Source organism: Aythya fuligula, unplaced genomic scaffold, assembly GCF_009819795.1.
Source record: "Aythya fuligula isolate bAytFul2 unplaced genomic scaffold, bAytFul2.pri scaffold_54_arrow_ctg1, whole genome shotgun sequence".
Classification (NCBI taxonomy): Eukaryota; Metazoa; Chordata; class Aves; order Anseriformes; family Anatidae; genus Aythya; species Aythya fuligula.
This window is the reverse complement of record NW_022473992.1, coordinates 136,451-154,712: the sequence shown is the minus strand read 5'-3', so window position 1 is coordinate 154,712 and position 18,262 is coordinate 136,451. Positions and strand designations below refer to the sequence as shown.

At 55.7% G+C, this 18,262-nt stretch overlaps 1 gene segment (V, D, J or C); it reads left to right on the top strand.

The window, feature by feature from the left end:
* The first annotated feature begins 7,031 nt into the window (after positions 1–7,031).
* On the top strand, positions 7,032–16,838 carry LOC116501613. The segment is given in 6 exon segments: positions 7,032–7,226; positions 7,334–7,409; positions 10,068–10,352; positions 12,655–12,990; positions 14,502–14,831; positions 16,504–16,838. Coding segments are annotated over 6 exon segments (1,557 nt in total).
* The last annotated feature ends 1,424 nt before the right edge of the window (positions 16,839–18,262 follow it).

Below are 18,262 nucleotides of genomic sequence, written 5' to 3'. Positions count from 1 at the left end.
CCAAAAAATTTGGGTGGGCATGGCCAAAAACCCTAGGTGGGCTTCCCTAGCACGTGTAGGTGGGCTTCCCTAGCACGTCTAGGGGAGTATGGCCAAAACATCTGGGTGGGCATGGCCAAAAAATCGAGGTGGGCTTCCCGAGCTCACCTAGGTGGGCTTCCATAGTAGATCTAGGTGAGCATGGCCACAAAATTTGGGTGGGCTTCCATGGCAAGTCTAGGTGGGCTTCCATAGCACGTCTAGGGGAGTATGGCCAAAAAATTTGGGTGGGCTTCCCTAGCACAGCTAGGTGGGCTTCCTTAACATGTCTAGGTGGGCTTTCCTAGTAGATTTAGGTGACCATGGCCAAAAAATTTGGGTGGGCTTCCATAGCTCATCTAGGTGGGCTTCCCTAGCACGTCTAGAGGAGCATGGCCAGAAAATTTGGGTGGGCATGGCCAAAAACCCTAGGTGGGCTTCCCTAGCACGTCTAGGTGGGCTTTCCTAGTAGATCTAGGGGAGTATGGCCACAAAATTTGGGTGGGCATTGCTAGCACAGCTTGGTGGGCTTCCATAACACGTCTAGGTGGGCTTTCCTAGCAGATCTAGGTGAGTATGGCCAAAAAATTTGGGTGGGCTTCCCTAGCACAGCTAGGTGGGCTTCCATAACACGTCTAGGTGGGCTTTCCTAGCAGATCTAGGTGAGTATGGCCAAAAAATTTGGGTGGGCTTCCCTAGCACAGCTAGGTGGGCTTCCATAGCACGTCTAGAGGAATATGGCCAGAAAATTTGGGTGGGCATGGCCAAAAACCCTAGGTGGGCTTCCCTAGCATGTCTAGGGGAGCATGGCCAAAAAATTTGGGTGGGCTTCCCTAGCACAGCTAGGTGGGCTTCCATAACACGTCTAGGTGGGCTTTCCTAGCAGATCTAGGTGAGTATGGCCAAAAAATTTGGGTGGGCTTCCCTAGCACAGCTAGGTGGGCTTCCATAGCACGTCTAGAGGAATATGGCCAGAAAATTTGGGTGGGCATGGCCAAAAACCCTAGGTGGGCTTCCCTAGCACGTCTAGGTGGGCTTCCCTAGCAGATCTAGGTGAGGATGGCCAAAAAATTTGGGTGGGCTTTGCTAGAAGAGCTAGGTGGGCTTCCATAGCACGTCTAGGTGAGTATGGCCAAAAAATTTGGGTGGGCATGGCCAAAAAAACCCTAGGTGGGCTTCCCTAGCATGTCTAGGTGAGTATGGCCAAAAAATTTGGGTTGGGTTCCCTAGCACGTCTAGGTGGGCTTCCATAACACGTCTAGGTGGGCTTTCCTAGTAAATCTAGGTGAGTATGGCCAAAAAATTTGGGTGGGCTTCCCTAGCTCATCTAGGTGGCCTTCCATAGCTCATCTAGAGGAGTATGGCCAAAAAATTTGGGTGGGCATGGCCAAAAACCCTAGGTGGGCTTCCCTAGCTCATCTAGGTGGGCTTTCCTAGCAGATCTTGGTCAGCATGGCCAAAAAATTTGGGTGGGCTTCCCTAGCACGTCTAGGTGGGCTTCCCTAGTAGATCTAGGGGAGGATGGCCAAAAAATTTGGGTGGGCTTCCCTAGCATGTCTAGGTGAGTATGGCCAAAAAATTCGGGTTGGGTTCCCTAGAACATCTAGGTGGGCTTCCCTAGCACGTCTAGGTGGGCTTTCCTAGCAGATCTAGGTGAGCATGGCCAAAAAATTTGGGTGGGCTTGCCCAAAAACCCTAGGTGGGCTTCCCTAGCACAGCTAGGTGGGCTTTCCTTGCTCATCTGGGTGAGTATGGCCAGAAAATTTGGGTTGGGTTCCCTAGCACGTCTAGGTGGGCTTCCATAACACGTCTAGGTGAGCATGGCCAAAAAAATTGGGTGGGCTTCCCTAGCACACCTAGGTGGGCTTCCATAGCACGTCTAGGGGAGTATGGCCAGAAAATTTGGGTTGGGTTCCCTAGCACGTCTAGGTGGGTTTCCCTAGCAGATCTGGGTGACCATGGCCAAAAAATTTGGGTGGGCTTCCATAGCACACCTAGGTGGGCTTCCCTAGCACATCTAGGTGAGTATGGCCAAAAAAATCGGGTTGGATTCCCTAGAACATCTAGGTGGGCTTCCCTAGCTCATCTAGGTGGGCTTTCCTAGTAGATCTAGGTGAGCATGGCCAAAAAATTTGGGTGGGCTTCCACGGCAAGTCTAGGTGGGCTTCCATAGCACATCTAGGTGGGCTTTCCTAGTAGATTTAGGTGAGTATGGCCACAAAATTTGGGTGGGCTTCCCTAGCACACCTAGGTGGGCTTCCATAGCACGTCTAGGTGGGCTTTCCTAGTAGATTTAGGTGAGGATGGCCAAAAAATTTGGGTGGGCTTCCATAGCACCTCTAGGTGGGCTTCCATAGCACGTCTAGGGGAGTATGGCCAGAAAATTTGGGTTGGGTTCCCTAGCACGTCTTGGTGGGTTTCCCTAGCAGATCTGGGTGAGTATGGCCAAAAAATTTGGGTGGGCTTCCATAGCACACCTAGGTGGGCTTCTGTAGCACATCTAGGTGAGTATGGCCAAAAAATTCGGGTTGGGTTCCCTAGAACATCTAGGTGGGCTTCCCTAGCACGTCTAGGTGGGCTTTCCTAGTAGATCTAGGTGAATATGGCCAAAAAATTTGGGTGGGCATGGCCAAAAAATCGAGGTGGGCTTCCCTAGCTCACCTAGGTGGGCTTCCCTAGTAGATCTAGCAGAGTATGGCCAGAAAATTTGGGTGGGCTTCCCTAGCACCTCTAGGTGGGCTTCCATAGCACGTCTAGGTGGGCTTCCGTAGGACGTCTAGGGGAGTATGGCCAGAAAATTTGGGTGGGCTTCCCTAGCACCTCTAGGTGGGCTTCCATAGCACGTCTAGGTGGGCTTTCCTAGTGGATCTGGGTGAGCATGGCCAAAAAATTTGGGTGGGCTTGCCCAAAAACCCTAGGTGGGCTTCCCTAGCACATCTAGGTGGGCTTCCCTAGTAGATCTAGGGGAGTATGGCCTCAAAATTTGGGTGGGCTTTGCTAGCACAGCTAGGTGGGCTTCCATAACACGTCTAGGTGGGCTTCCGTAGCTCATTTAGGTGAATATGGCCAAAAAATTTGGGTGGGCTTGCCCAAAAACCCTAGGTGGGCTTCCATAACACGTCTAGAGGAGTATGGCCAAAAAATTTGGGTGGGCATGGCCAAAAACCCTAGGTGGGCTTCCCCAGCACGTCTAGGTGGGCTTCCGTCCCACGTCTAGGTGATCACGGCTGGAAGGTCCCTGTGGCCACCAGCGTGACCCCTTGGTGGCCACCATGACCTCTTGGTGACCTCCACCGTGACCTCCTGGTAGCCACCATGACCCCTTTGTGGCCACCATGACCTCCTGGTGGCCACCACCATGACCCCTTGGTGGCCACCGTGACTTCCTGGTGGCCACCATCATGACCTCTTGGTGGCCACCGTGACCTCCTGGTGACCTCCACCGTGACCTCTTGGTGGCCACTGTGACCTCCGTTTAGTGGCCACCACCATGACCCCTTGGTAGCCACCATGACCTCTTGGTGGCCACCACCGTGACCTCCTGGTGACCTCCACCATGACCTCTTGGTGGCCACCATGACCTCCTGGTGACCTCCACCGTGACCTCTTGGTAGCCACCACCATGACCTCTTGGTGGCCACCACCACGACCCCTTGGTGGCCACCACTGTGACCTCCACCATGACCTCCTGGTGGCCACCACCATGACCTCCTGGTGACCTCCACCATGATCCCTTGGTGGCCACCGTGACCTCTTGGTAGCCACCATGACCTCCTGGTGACCTCCACCTTGACCCCTTGGTGACCTCCACCATGACCTCTTGGTGGCCACCATGACCCCTTGGTGGCCACCATGACTTTTGGTGGCCACCACCACCTCTTGGTGGCCACCACCACGACCCCTTGGTGGCCACCACCGTGACCTCCTGGTGACCTCCACCATGACCTCCTGGTGGCCACCATGACCTCCTCTTAGTGGCCACCACCATGACCCCTTGGTGACCTCCACCATGACCTCCTGGTGGCCACCATGAGCTCTTCTTGGTGGCCACCATGACCTCTTGGTGGCCACTGTGACCTCCGGGTGACCTCCACCATGACCTCTTGGTGGCCACCATGACCCCTTGGTGGCCACCACGATGACCTCTTGGTGACCTCCAGCATGACCCCTTGGTAGCCACCATGACCTCTTGGTGGCCACCACCATGACCTCCTGGTGACCTCCACCGTGACCTCTTGGTGGCCACCATGACCCCTTGGTGGCCACCACGATGACCTCTTGGTGACCTCCAGCATGACCCCTTGGTAGCCACCATGACCCCTTGATGGCCACCACCATGACCCCTTTGTGGCCACCATGACCCCTTGGTAGCCACCGTGACCTCTTGGTGGCCACCACCGTGACCTCCTGGTGACCTCCACCATGACCCCTTGGTGGCCACCATGACCTCTTGGTGACCTCCACTGTGACCTCCTGGTGGCCACCGTGACCTCCTGGTGGCCACCGTGACCTCCTGGTGACCTCCACCATGACTCCTTGATGGCCACCATGACCCCTTGGTGGCCACCACCGTGACCTCCTGGTGACCTCCACTGTGACCTCCTGGTGACCTCCACCATGACCCCTTGGTGGCCACCGTGACCTCTTGGTGGCCACTTTGACCCCTTGGTGGCCACCGTGACCTCCTGGTGACCCTCCCGCACCCACCTCTCACCACGCGTCGTCTCCGTCGCCGGCACCCACCTGGAGGGAGAGAGGAGAAAAATTGGGGTGAAATACCCCGATTTTGGGTAAAGTACCCGGATTTGGGGTAAAATACGCAGGTTTGGGGCAAATTTCCTGGATTTGGGGTTAATTACCTCGATTTTGGGGTGAATAACACGGATTTGGGGGTGACATGGGTTTGGGGGTGAATAAACTGGATTTTGGGGTGAATTACCCGAATTTGGGGTAAATTACATGGGTTTTGATCTGATTTGGGGTGAACTACATGGATTTGGGGTGAATTACCTCGATTTTGGGGTGAATAATGCGGATTTTGGGGTGACATGGGTTTGGGGGTGAATAAACTGGATTTTGGGGTGAATTACACGAATTTGGGGTAAAATACATGGATTTTGTTCTGATTTGGGGTGAATTACATGAATTTGGGGTGAATTACATGGATTTGGGGCAAATTACCTCGATTTTGGGGTGAAATTCCTGGATTTGGGGGTCAATTACCTGAATTTCAGGGCGAATTGCCCCAATTTGGGGTGAATTACCCGGATTTGGGGATGAATTACCCAGATTTTGGGGTGAATACCCCGTATTTTGGGGTAAAATACCTTGATTACGGGGTGAACGGCAAGGATTTGGGGCTAAATTGCCCGGATTTGGGAGTGACTTGGATTTTGGGGTGAATCATCTGGATTTGGGGATTAATTAGCTAATTTTACGGGCCCTTTCAGTGCTTGATCCGATTGGATATTGATCCGATTGGATATTGATCCTATTGATTATTGATCCGATTGGTTATTGACGCCATTGGTTATTGATCCTATTGGTTATTGACCCTATTATTTATGGACCCCATTGATTATTGGTCCTATGGGCCATATAGGTTATTGATCATATTGGTTATTGATCCTATCAATTATTGACCCTATTGGTCATCGATCTGATGGGTTATTGACCCTATTGGTTATTGATCCTACCCATTATTGACCCTATGGGTTATTGGCCCTATCAGTTATTGACCCTATTGGTTATTGATCCTACCAATTATCAACCCTATTGATCATCGATCCTATGGGTTATTGACCCTATCAGTTATTGATCCTACCCATTATTGACCCTATTGGTTATCGACCCTATGGGTTATTGGCCCTATCAGTTATTGACCCTATTGGTTATTGATCCTACCCATTATTGACCCTATTGGTCATCGATCCTATCGGTTATTGATCCTACCAATTATTGATCCTATGGGTTATTGACCCTATTGGTTATCAATCCTATGGGTTATTGGCCCTATCAGTTATTGACCCTATTGGTTATCGATCCTATGGGTTATTGACCCTATTATTGACCCTATTGGTTATCGATCCTATGGGTTATCGATAACCCGATTGATTATTCATCGCCCCCATTGGCTATCGATCCTACGGGTTACCGCCCCTCCCCATAATCGATCCCATTGGTTATTGATCGCCCCACAGCGATCCCATAGCGACCCCTGGCGGCCAAAACACCCCAAACGGCACCAAAACGGGGACAGAAACGGCAATTTTGGGCCTCTCCTGCCCCCCTGCTGCCACGGTGGCCGATTTCTGCAGAAATTCACCCAAATGCGGGAAAGCGTGGGGGTGGCGATGACGTCATCAGCCCGGATAGGATTTTGTTTTTCCACCCCCGGGGGAAGCAGCCAATGGGGTTGTTTTGGGTAATTTTGGGTTATTTCTGTTATTGCAGGTTTTTTTTGCAGCTCTCGGCTCCGGGCAGAGCTCGGTGCCCAAAATCGCCAACGGGGACCCAAAATCGCCGCTCTTGACCCCAAAATCGCAGCGCGGGTCGAGGGGATTTGAGGAGGACCCAAAAATCCCACGCGGACCCCAAAATCTCCGTTACGGACCTCAAAATTTGCATCTGGGCTCGAAAACCTCAATTATGGGCTCCAAAACTCTGCCACGGACCCCAAAACTTCAATATCTGCCCCAAAATTCCAGCAAGGCTCAAGATCATCAGCATGGACCCAAAATCTCCGTTTTTGGCTCCAAAACCTCCATCATGGACCCAAAATCTCTGCTTTTGACCGCAAAACCTCCATCATGGACCCAAAATCTACATTTTTGACCGCAAAGCCTCCATCGCAGACCCAAAAATCTCCATTATGGACCCAAAATCTCCAGCACGGACCCCAAACTATCCACGGAAGACACAAAAAAATCCAGGATGGACCAAAAATCTCCATTATGGACCCAAAAACTCCAATATAGACCCCAAAACTCCTCCAAGTGTCAAGAAGCTTCAGCATGGACCCAAAAATCTCTGTTTTGGACCCAAAAACGTCGTCACGGACCCTTGATCTTCATCATGGACCTAAAATCTCCATTTTGGACCCCAAAATCTCCCATCTGATCCCAAAATCTCAAGAGAAGATCAAAGGGCTCCAAAAATCTCCATTATGGACCCAAAAATCTCCATTATGGACCCAAAATCTTATCATGGTCCCAAAATGTCCAGGATGGACCCCAAAATGCCAGCAGGATTGGAAGGACTCCGAGACGGACCCAAAAATCTCCGTTTTTGACCCAAAACTCCTGAGCGATCCCAGGGGATCCTCCCCGGACCCAAAATCTCCAGAAATGAGCCCAAATCTCCAGCATGGACCAAGAAATGGGGGAGCCTGGGTATGGGGCAGGGGGAATCTGTGGAGCAGGGAGAATCTGTGGGGCAGGGAGAGCTATGGGGCAGGAGCCAGCTGTGGGGCAGGGGAGAGCTATGGGGCAGAGCTAGCTGTGGGGCAGAGCCAGCTGTTTGCTATGGAGAGCTGTGGGGCAGGGAGAGCTATGGGGCAGGGGGCTAGCTGTGGGTCAGAGCTAGCTATGGGTCAGGGAGAGCTGTGGGGCAGGAGAGAGCTATGGGGCAGGGGAGCTGTGGGGTAGAGCTAGCTGTGGGTCAGGGAGAGCTGTGGGGCAAAGCTAGCTATGGGGCAGGAGAGCTATGGGGCAGGAGGCTAGCTGTGGGTCAGAGCTAGCTATGGGTCAGGGAGAGCTGTGGGGCAGGAGAGAGCTATGGGGCAGGGGAGCTGTGGGGCAGAGCTAGCTGTGGGGCAGGGAGAGCTATGGGGCAGGGGAGCTGTGGGGCAGAGCTAGCTGTGCGTCAGGGAGAGCTGTGGGGCAAAGCTAGCTATGGGGCAGAGCCAGCTGTGGGGCAGGGAGACCTATGGGGCAGGGGAGAGCTATGGGGCAGAGCCAGCTGCAGGGCTGAGCTAGTTGTAGGGCAGGAGAGAGCTGTGGGGCAGAGCTAGCTGTGGGGCAGGAGAGCTGTGGGGCAGGGAGAGCTGTGGGGCAGAGCTAGCTGTTTGCTATGGAGAGCTGTGGGGCAGGAGAGAGCTGTGGGGCTGAGCCAGCTGTGGGGCAGGGGTAGCTGTTTGCTAGGGATAGCTGTGGGGCAGGAGCTAGCTGTGGGTCAGGGAGAGCTATGGGGCAGGCTAGAGCTATGGGGCTGAGCTAGCTGTGGGTCAGAGCTAGCTATGGAGAGCTGTGGGGCAGGGGAGCTGTGGGGCAGAGCTAGCTGTAGGGCAGGGAGAGCTATGGGTCAGGGAGAGCTGTGGGTCTGAGCTAGCTATGGGGCAGGAGAGAGCTGTGGGGCAGAGCTAGTTGTGGGGCAGGGGTAGCTGTTTGCTAGGGAGAGCTATGGGGCAGGGAGAGCTGGGGGGCTGAGCTAGCTGTGGGTCAGGCAGAGCTGTGGGGCAGGGGAGAGCTATGGGGCAGGGGATCTGTGGGGCAGAGCCAGCTGTGGGTCTGAGCTAGCTATGGGGCAGGGAGAGCTGTGGGTCAGGAGAGAGCTATGGGGCAGAGCTAGTTGTGGGGCAGGGGTAGCTCTTTGCTAGGGAGAGCTGTGGGGCAGGAGCCAGCTGTGGGGTAGGAGAGAGCTATGGGGCTGAGCTAGCTATGGGTCAGAGCTAGCTATAGGGCAGGGGAGAGCTGTGGGTCAGGAGAGAGCTGTGGGTCTGAGCTAGCTATGGGGCAGGGAGAGCTGTGGGGCAGGAGAGAGCTATGGGGCAGAGCTAGTTGTGGGGCAGGGGTAGCTCTTTGCTAGGGAGAGCTGTGGGGCTGAGCCAGCTGTGGGTCAGAGCTAGCTATGGGGCAGGGAGAGCTGTGGGTCTGAGCTAGCTGTGGGGCAGGGAAAGCTATAGGGCAGGGGAGCTGTGGGTCTGAGCTAGTTGTAGGGCAGAGCTAGCTGTGGGTCAGGGAGATCTATGGGGCAGGGGAAAGCTGCAGGGCTGAGCTAGTTGTGGGGCTGAGCTAGTTGTGGGTCAGGGGAGAGCTGTGGGGCTGGAGATAGGTGTGGGGCTGGAGATGTGGGGCTGGAGATCTCTCCGTGTCCTTAGAACCACTTGTGGGGCAGATCGCTATGGGGCAGGGGGGATAGCTGTGGGTCTGGAGACAGCTGTGGGGCTGGAGGTAGATGTGGGGCAGAGAGATCTGTGGGGCTGGAGGTAGGTGTGGGATAGAGGCAGTTGTGGGGCTGGAGATCTGTGGGTCTGGAGGTAGGTGTGGGGCAGAGAGATCTGGGGGGCTGGAGGTAAATGTGGGGCAAGAATACTTGTGGGGCTGGAGATATGTGCGACAGATGTGGGTCTGGAGATACATGTGGGGCAGAGACAGGTGTGGGGCAGACATATCTGTGGGTGTGGAGGTAGATGTGGGGCAGGAATACTTGTGGGGCTGGAGATATGTGGGGCAGAGACAGTTATGGGGCTGGAGACATGTGAGGCAGGGAGATCTGTGGGTCTGGAGGTAATTGTGGGGCAGAGACAGTTGTGGGGCTGGAAACACATGTGGGGCAGGGAGATCTGTGGGTCTGGAGGTAGTTGTGGGGCAGGGAGATCTGTGGGGCTGAAGATATGTGGGTCAGAGACAACTGAGGGGCTGGAGACACATGTGGGGCAGAGAGATCTGTGGGTCTGGAGGTAATTGTGGGGCAGAGACAGTTGTGTGGCTGGAAACACGTGGGGCAGGGAGATGTGTGGGTCTGGAGGTAGTTGTGGGGCAGAGACACGTGTGGGGCAGGCAGATCTGTGGGGCAGGAGCTCTCTACATCCCCACTTCCTCACCCCACACCCACCCACCTCACCCCACACCCTGCCCCACATCACCCCACACCACACTACATCACCCCACACCCTGCCCCACATCACCCCACATCACCCCACATCACCCCACATCACCCCACAACCTCCTCACCCCACACCCTCCTCACCCCACACCCCGCCCCACATCACCCCACACTCTCCCTCTGCCCCACACCTCACCCCACACCCTCCCCCCTCCGCCCCACAGGCAGCCCCACGGCGCCCTCCGTCTTCCCCATCTCCTCCTGCTGCGGCTCCACCCAGCAGCGCCCGGTCCTGGGCTGCTTGGCCACCGGTTACGTCCCCGGTCCCGTCACCTTCTCCTGGCCCGGGGCCACCGGGGCCACCTCCGTCACCGTCCCCGAGACCCACGGCGTCGGGCCCCATAAGAGCGCCAGCTTCCTGCTCCCGCCCCACGCGTCCTCCGGGGACTCCTTCACCTGCAGCGTCAAGCACTCGGCCACCAGGAGCACCCTGAGCAAGGCGGTGGAAGGTACGGGAGGTGATGGACCGAAATTGGGGGTTTTTGGGGGGTTTTTGGGGTGTTAAGGGGGTTTTGGGGAGGGATATGGGGTTATGTGGGGTGGGAGGTCCTAGAGAACCCATAACTACCTCCGGGTTCTCACCAGACCCCATAAGTCGTCTAATAGGGCAGGAGGTCCTCAAGAACATCTGTAGGTTCCTACAGACCCCATAACCACCTTCAGGTTCCTACAGACCCCATAAGTACCTTCAGGTCCCAATAGGCCCCATAAGTGGTTATATGGGGTGGGAGGTCCTAGAGAACCCATAACTACCTTCGGGTTCTCACCAGACCCCATAGTTTATCTAATAGGGTTGGAGGTCCTCAAGAACATCTGTAGGTTCCTACAGACCCCATAACCACCTTCAGGTTCCTACAGACCCCATAAGTACCTTCAGGTCCCAATAGGCCCCATAAGTGGTTATATGGGGTGGGAGGTCCTAGAGAACCCATAACTACCTTCAGGTTCTCACCAGGCCCCATAGTTTATCTGATAGGGTAGGAGGTTCTTGAGAATATCTGTAGGTTCCTACAGACCCCATAACCCCCTTCAGGTCCCACCAGACCCCATAACTCGTCCAATGGGGTGGGAGGTCCCCAAGACCCCATAACTACCTTCAGGTCCCCACCAGACCCCATAAGTCGTCTAATAGGGCAGGAGGTCCTCAAGAACATCTGTAGGTTCCTACAGACCCCATAACTACCCTCAGGTCCCACCAGGCCCCATAAGTGGTTATATGGGGTGGGAGGTCCTACAGACCCCATAACCACCTCCAGGTCCCCACCAGACCCCATAACTCCACCAATGGGGTGGGAGGTCCCCAAGACCCCATAACCACCTCCAGGTCCCCACCCGACCCCATAAGTCGTCCAATGGGGTGGGAGGTCCCCAAGACCCCATAACCACCTCCAGGTCCCCACCTGACCCCATAAGTCGTCCAATGGGGTGGGAGGTCCCCAAGACCCCATAACCACCTCCAGGTCCCCACCTGACCCCATAAGTCGTCCAATGGGGTGGGAGGTCCCCAAGACCCCATAACCACCTCCAGGTCCCCACCCGACCCCATAAGTCGCCCAATGGGGTGGGAGGTCCCCGAAGCTCCTCCCCTCACCCCATAGCTCGTGGGGTGGGACGGGACCTCCCCCCTGCCCCCATTGGACCACGCGGGGACCTCCCGTCGCCCCGCGATTGGTGCGGTTGGGGTGGGAGGGCCCGGGATTTCATTGGACCGTTTGGGGACCGCCCCTTCCCCTACCATTGGCCGAGGAGTCTCCAGGGCCCCACCGGGGCCCCACCTCACCCCATAAGTCACCCCATGGGGCGGGACCTCCAGAAGACCCCCAAAACCCCCCAAAACCCCCTCCAGACCCCATAAAACCCCCAAGATTTGAGTTCCTTGGCCCATATTTCGTCCCCACCACACCCCACAAGACCCTCAGTTGGACGGGACCTCCAGAAGATCCCCAAAACCCCCCAAAACCCCATCAAACCTCCAAGATTTGAGGTTCCTTGGCCCATATTTCGTCCCCACCACACCCTACAAGACCCTCAGTTGGACGGGCCCTCCAGAAGACCCCCAAAACCCCCAAAAATCCCCTCCAGACCCCATAAAACCTCCAAGATTTGAGGTTCCTTGGCCCATATTACGTCCCCACCACACCCCACAAGGCCCTAATTTGGACGGGCCCTCCAGAAGACCTAAGAACCCCTCAGGACCCCCTCCAAATCCCATAAAACCCCCAAGATTTGAGGTTCCTTGGCCCATATTACGTCCCCACCACACCCCACAAGACCCTCAGTTGGACGGGCCCTCCAGAAGACCCCCAAAACCCCCCAAAACCCCCCAAAACCCCATAAAACACCCAAGATTTGAGGTTCCTTGGCCCATATTTCGTCCCCACCACACCCCACAAGACCCTCAGTTGGACGGGACCTCCAGAAGACCCCAAGATCTTCATAGGACCACCTCCAGACCCCATAACACCTCCAAGATTTGAGGTGTCCCCAAGGTTCCTTGGCCCACAGAAGGTCCCCACTCCACCCCACAAGACCCTCAGTTGGACGGGACCTCCAGAAGACCCCCAAAACCCCCCAAAATCCCCTCTAGACCCCATAAAACCCCCAAGATTTGAGGTTCCTTGGCCCATATTACGTCCCCACCACACCCTACAACCCACCCCACGGGGCGGGCCCTCCGGAAGACCCCCAGATCTTCCGAAGACCACCTCCAGACCCCATAACACCTCCAATCTCCCCTCTCCCCCCCCCCAGTTTGCGTCGTGTTCCCGCCCCCCACGCCCCCCGAGGTCCAGGTCCTCCACAGCTCCGTCTGCACCACCTCGGGCGACGACTCCGTGGAGCTCCTCTGCGTCATCACCGGCTTCTCGCCGCCCCCCGTGGAGGTGGAGTGGCTGGTGGACGGCTTGCCGGGCCAACTGGTGGCCACCATGACCCCGGCGCGGCGCGAGGCCGGCTCCAAAACCTACGTGGCCACCAGCCAGACCAACGTGTCGCGAGAAGACTGGAAGGCGGGCAAGGCCTTCACCTGCCAGGTCAAGCACCCCGCCACCGGCGTCACGGCCCAGGGGCACGGCCGCTTCTGCCCAGGTGAGGAGGAGGAGGGTGAGGGTGGAGGAGGTGGTGGGATCTCGGGGGGGTTCCTCTTGGGAGAAGGTTCCAGGTCCTGGTTGGGTTCCAGCAGGTCTAGAAGGTTGGATGACCATGACGGGTTCTACCAGGTCTAGAAGGTTCCAGGTCCTGGTTGGGTTCTACCAGGTCTAGAAGGTTCCGTGACCATGATGGGTTCTACCAGGTCTAGAAGGTTCCAGGTCCTGATTGGGTTCTACCAGGGGTAGAAGGTTCCAGGTCCTGGTTGGGTTCCACCAGCCTAGAAGGTTCCATGACCATGATGGGTTCTACTAGAGTAGTAGTAGAAGGTTGGATGACCATGGTTGGATGACCAGGAGTAGAAGGTTCCAGAACCTAGTCGGGTTCTACCAGCGTAGGAGAAGGTTTCATGACCACGATGGGTCTTAGTAGTGGAGGATGATGACGACCAAGATGGCTTCTACCAGTCTAGAAGGTTCCATGACCATGACTGGTCAGGTTGGACCACCAGGATGGGTTCCTCCAGGTCTAGAAGGTTCCAGGTCCTGGTTGGGTTCGACCAGGGGTAGAAGGTTCCAGGTCCTGGTTGGCTTCCACCAGCCTAGAAGGTTCCGTGCCCATGACGGGTCCTACCAGTCTAGAAGGTTCCATGACCGTGACGGGTTCCTCCAGCCTAGGAACCGGAGAACATCTCGACCTCTTCCCCCCCGGAGTTCTGACCACCTTTGTTGTCCTCCTGACCCCCCCGCTGACCATGACCACCGACCCGGAGAACCCCCCCCCCTCCAAAAATTTGGGGGGGGGGTGGACAACCTGCCCGTCGCCCTGGGACCTCTCCGGACCCCGAGGACCGGTGGGAAAACCAAAAAACAACAAAAAAATGGAGATTTTGGTGAAAAGCAACAAAAATAAAAAGAATCAGAATCACGTGGCTGCGGTGTGTGGCACCGGCTCAGAAGGTTGGATGACCATGATGGGTCCTACCAGGTCTAGAAGGTTCCGTGACCGTGACGGGTCCTACCAGGTCTAGAAGGTTCTGTGACCACGATGGGTCCTACCAGCCTAGAAGGTTGTAGGACCATGGTGTGTTGGAACATTCTAGAAGGTTCCGAGACCATAGAGGGCTAGAAGGTCTAGAAGGTTGTAGGACCGTGGTGTGATGGATCATTCTAGAAGGTTCCGTGACCATGACGGGTCCTACCAGGTCTAGAAGGTTGTAGGACCGTGGTGTGATGGATCACCTAGAAGGCTGTAGGACCTTCTAGAACATCTAGAAGGCCGTAGGACCTTCTAGAACCTCTAGAAGCTTGTAGAACCTTCCAGAACATCTAGAATCTTGTAGGACCGCGGTGTGTCGGCCCATTCTAGAAGGTCCCAAGCCCACCACCTCAACAGCTCGCCCGACCACGCTTCTCCTCGCCGCCTTCCCACCCCACCCCGACCCCCAACGCGGCCACCAGCCCCCGGGGGGCGGTGGTGGCCACCTCCAGCGCCCTCCTCCCGCCCCGCAGGCTCCGGCACCCAGAGCTGCAGCCCCATCCAGATCTTCGTGGTCCCACCCAGCCCCGGTAGCCTCTACATCCGCCAGGACGCCAAGGTCCACTGCCTGGTGGTCAACCTGCCCAGCGACGCCAGCTTGAGCATCTCCTGGACCCGCGAGAAGAGCGGCGCCCTCCGGCCCGACCCCATGGTCCTCAACGAGCACTTCAACGGCACCTACACGGCCAGCAGCTCGCTGGCCATCTCCACCCAGGACTGGCTGGCCGGCGAGCGCTTCACCTGCACCGTGAAGCACGAGGACCTCCCCGAGCCCCTCAGCAAGAGCATCGCCAAGCACGCAGGTTGGTGGCCATCGCCACGTGGGGTTGGGGTCCCGCCACGTCGGGTTGGGGTCCCACCATGTAGGGTTGGGGTCCCGCCACGTAGGGTTGGGGTCCCACCACGTAATTTGGCGTTTCTCCACGTAATTTGGTGTCCCACCACCTAGTTTGGGGTCCCACCATGTAGGGTTGGGGTCCCGCCACGTAGGGTTGGGGTCCTACTACGTAGTTTGGTGTCCCACCACATAATTTGGCGTTTCTCCACTCCATTTGGTGTTCCTCCACGTAGTTTGGTGTCCCACCACGTAATTTGGCGTTTCTCCACGTAATTTGGTGTCCCACCACATAATTAGGTGTCCCACCACATAATTTGGTGTCCCGCCACGTAATATGGGGTCCCGCCACGTAGGGTTGGGGTCCCACCACGTAGGGTTGGTGTCCTACTACATAATTTGGTGTCTCACCACGTAATTTGGCGTTTCTCCACGTAATTTGGTGTCCCACCACATAATTAGGTGTCCCACCACGTAATTTGGTGTCCCACCACGTAATATGGGGTCCCACCACATAGGGTTGGGGTCCCACCACGTAGGGTTGGGGTCCCACTACGTAATTTGGGGTCCCACCACGTAATTTGGCGTTTCTCCACTCAATTTGGTGTCCCACCACATAATTAGGTGTTCCTCCACGTCTTTTGGGGTCCCGCCACGTAGGGTTGGGGTCCCGCCACGTAGGGTTGGGGTCCCACCACGTAGGGTTGGTGTCCCACTACGTAATTTGGGGTCCCACCACGTAATTTGGCGTTTCTCCACTCAATTTGGTGTCCCACCACATAGGGTTGGGGTCCTACTACGTAATTTGGTGTCCCACCACGTAATTTGGGGTCCCACCACGTGGGGTTGGAGTCCTACCATGTGGAATGGAGTCCCACCACCACGTAATTTGGGGTCCCACCACATAATTTGGCGTTTCTCCACAGTTTGGTGACCCACCACGTAGTTTGGGGTCCCACCACGTGGGGTTGGAGTCCTACCATGTGGAATGGAGTCCCACCACCACGTAGGTTGGTGTCCCACCACGTAATTTGGTGTTTCTCCACATAATTTGGCGTTTCTCCACATAATTTGGTGTCCCACCACATAATTTGGGGTCCCACCACCTAGTTTGGGGTCCCACCACGTGGGGTTGGAGTCCTACCATGTGGAATGGAGTCCCACCACCACGTAATTTGGGGTCCCACCACATAATTTGGTGTCCCACCACATAATTTGACGTTTCTCCACTCCATTTGGTGTCCCACCACATAATTTGATGTCTCACCACGTAATTTGGCGTTTCTCCATATAATTTGGGGTCCCACCACGTAATTTGGTGTCCCACCACCTAGTTTGGGGTCCCACCACGTGGGGTTGGAGCCCTACCATGTGGAATGGAGTCCCACCACCACGTAGGTTGGTGTCCCACCACGTAATTTGGTGTCCCACCACGTAATTTGGCATTTCTCCACTCAATTTGGTGTCCCACCACCTAGGTTGGTGTCCCACCACGTAATTTGACATTTCTCCACATAATTTGACGTTTCTCCACATAATTTGGCCTCCCACCGCATCATTTCCCGCCCCACCGCCAACCCCGCCCCCCAAAAACCACCCCCAAACCCCCCGATTTCGCTTAACCCCGACCTCCTTTCCAGGCAAGGTCACCGCCCCCTACATCTTCACCTTCCCACCCCACGCCGAGGAGCTCTCCCTGCCCGAGGTCACCCTCACCTGCCTGGTGAGGGGCTTCCAGCCCGAGCACGTGGAGGTCCAGTGGTTGAGGAACCACAACAGCGTCCCGGCCACCGAATTCGCCACCACCCCACCCCTCAAGGAGCCCAACGGGGACGGGACCTTCTTCCTCTACAGCAAGATGACCGTCCCCAAGGCCAGCTGGCAGGGCGGCGTGTCCTACGCCTGCATGGTGGTCCACGAAGGGTTGCCCATGAGGTTCACCCAGCGTCCTCTCCAGAAGACCCCCGGTAAATAGGGTTTTCGGCCCCAAAATCCCTCCCCCTCCGCTTCTTTTTTTTGTTTTTTTTTGTTTGTAAATAACTTTCTGTGGCCCCAAGTTCTCCTGGTCTTCTAATAAAGCCGACCGGCCTCGTCTCGCACCGCCTGGTCTCCAAGGAGTGGTGTCTTTGGGGGTCCTCCAAGCGGGGGATGCTGGGGAAAGGGGTTGGGGTGGAGGATGAGGTGGTGGATGGATGGATGGATGGATGGATGGAGGAGAAGATGGAGGAGAAGATGGTTGGATGGATGGTTGGATGGATGGTTGGAGGAGAAGATGATTGGTTGGATGGAGAGACGCCAGGCTTGATGGTTGGTTGGTTGGAGGAGGAGATGGATGGATGGATGGATGGATGGATGGATGGATGGATGGATGGATGGATGGATGGATGGATGGATGGATGGATGGATGGATGGATGGATGAGAAGATGGGTGGTTGGATGGAGAGACGCCAGGCTTGATGGATGGATGGGTGGATGGATGAGAAGATGGTTGGTTGGAGGAGAAGATGGATGAAAAGATGGTTGGATGGATGAGAGGATGGATGGTTGGAGGAGAAGATGGAGGAGAAGATGGGTGGATGGATGGATGGTTGGATGGAGAGACGCCAGGCTTGGTGGTTGGATGGATTGATGGGTGGATGAGAAGATGGAGGAGAAGATGGATGAGAAGATGGATGGATGGATGGGTGGATGAGAAGATGGAGGAGAAGATGGATGGATGGTTGGTTGGATGGGTTGATGGATGGATGGAGATGGAGGAGAAGATGGATGGTTGGTTGGATGGATGGATGAGAAGATGGTTGGATGGTTGGATGAGAGATTGGTTGGATGAGAAGATGGATGTTTGGTTGGAGAGACACCAGGCTTGATGGATGAGAAGACGGATGGATGGTTGGGTGGTTGGGTGGTTGGATAGACACCAAACTTGATGGTTGGATGGATGGATGGATGAGAAGATGGATGGCTAGATGGTTGGATGGCCGGTTGGGTGGTTGGATGGATGGAGAGACACCAAACTTGAAGGGTAGTTGGGTGGTTGGATGAGAAGATGGTTGGATGAGAAGATGGTTGGATGAGAAGATGGATGGATGGTTGGGTGGTTGGGTGGATGAGAAGATGGTTGGATGGATGGAGAGACACCAGCCTTGATGATTGGATGGATGGACACCAGTCTTGATGGATAGATGGTTGGAGAGACACCAAAAATGATCGTTGGGTGGCTGGTTGGTTGAGGTGGGGCGTCCATCTTCTCACCCATCTTCTTCTTCTCGTCCATCTTCTCGTCCGCCCATCGTCTTCTCATTGGACGGATTAGATCGGAGTGATTGGTCGGTTGGATGGTCAGGTGGTTGGACGGATGGATGGGTGGAGATGTTCTGGAGGTGTTTGGGGACATCTGGG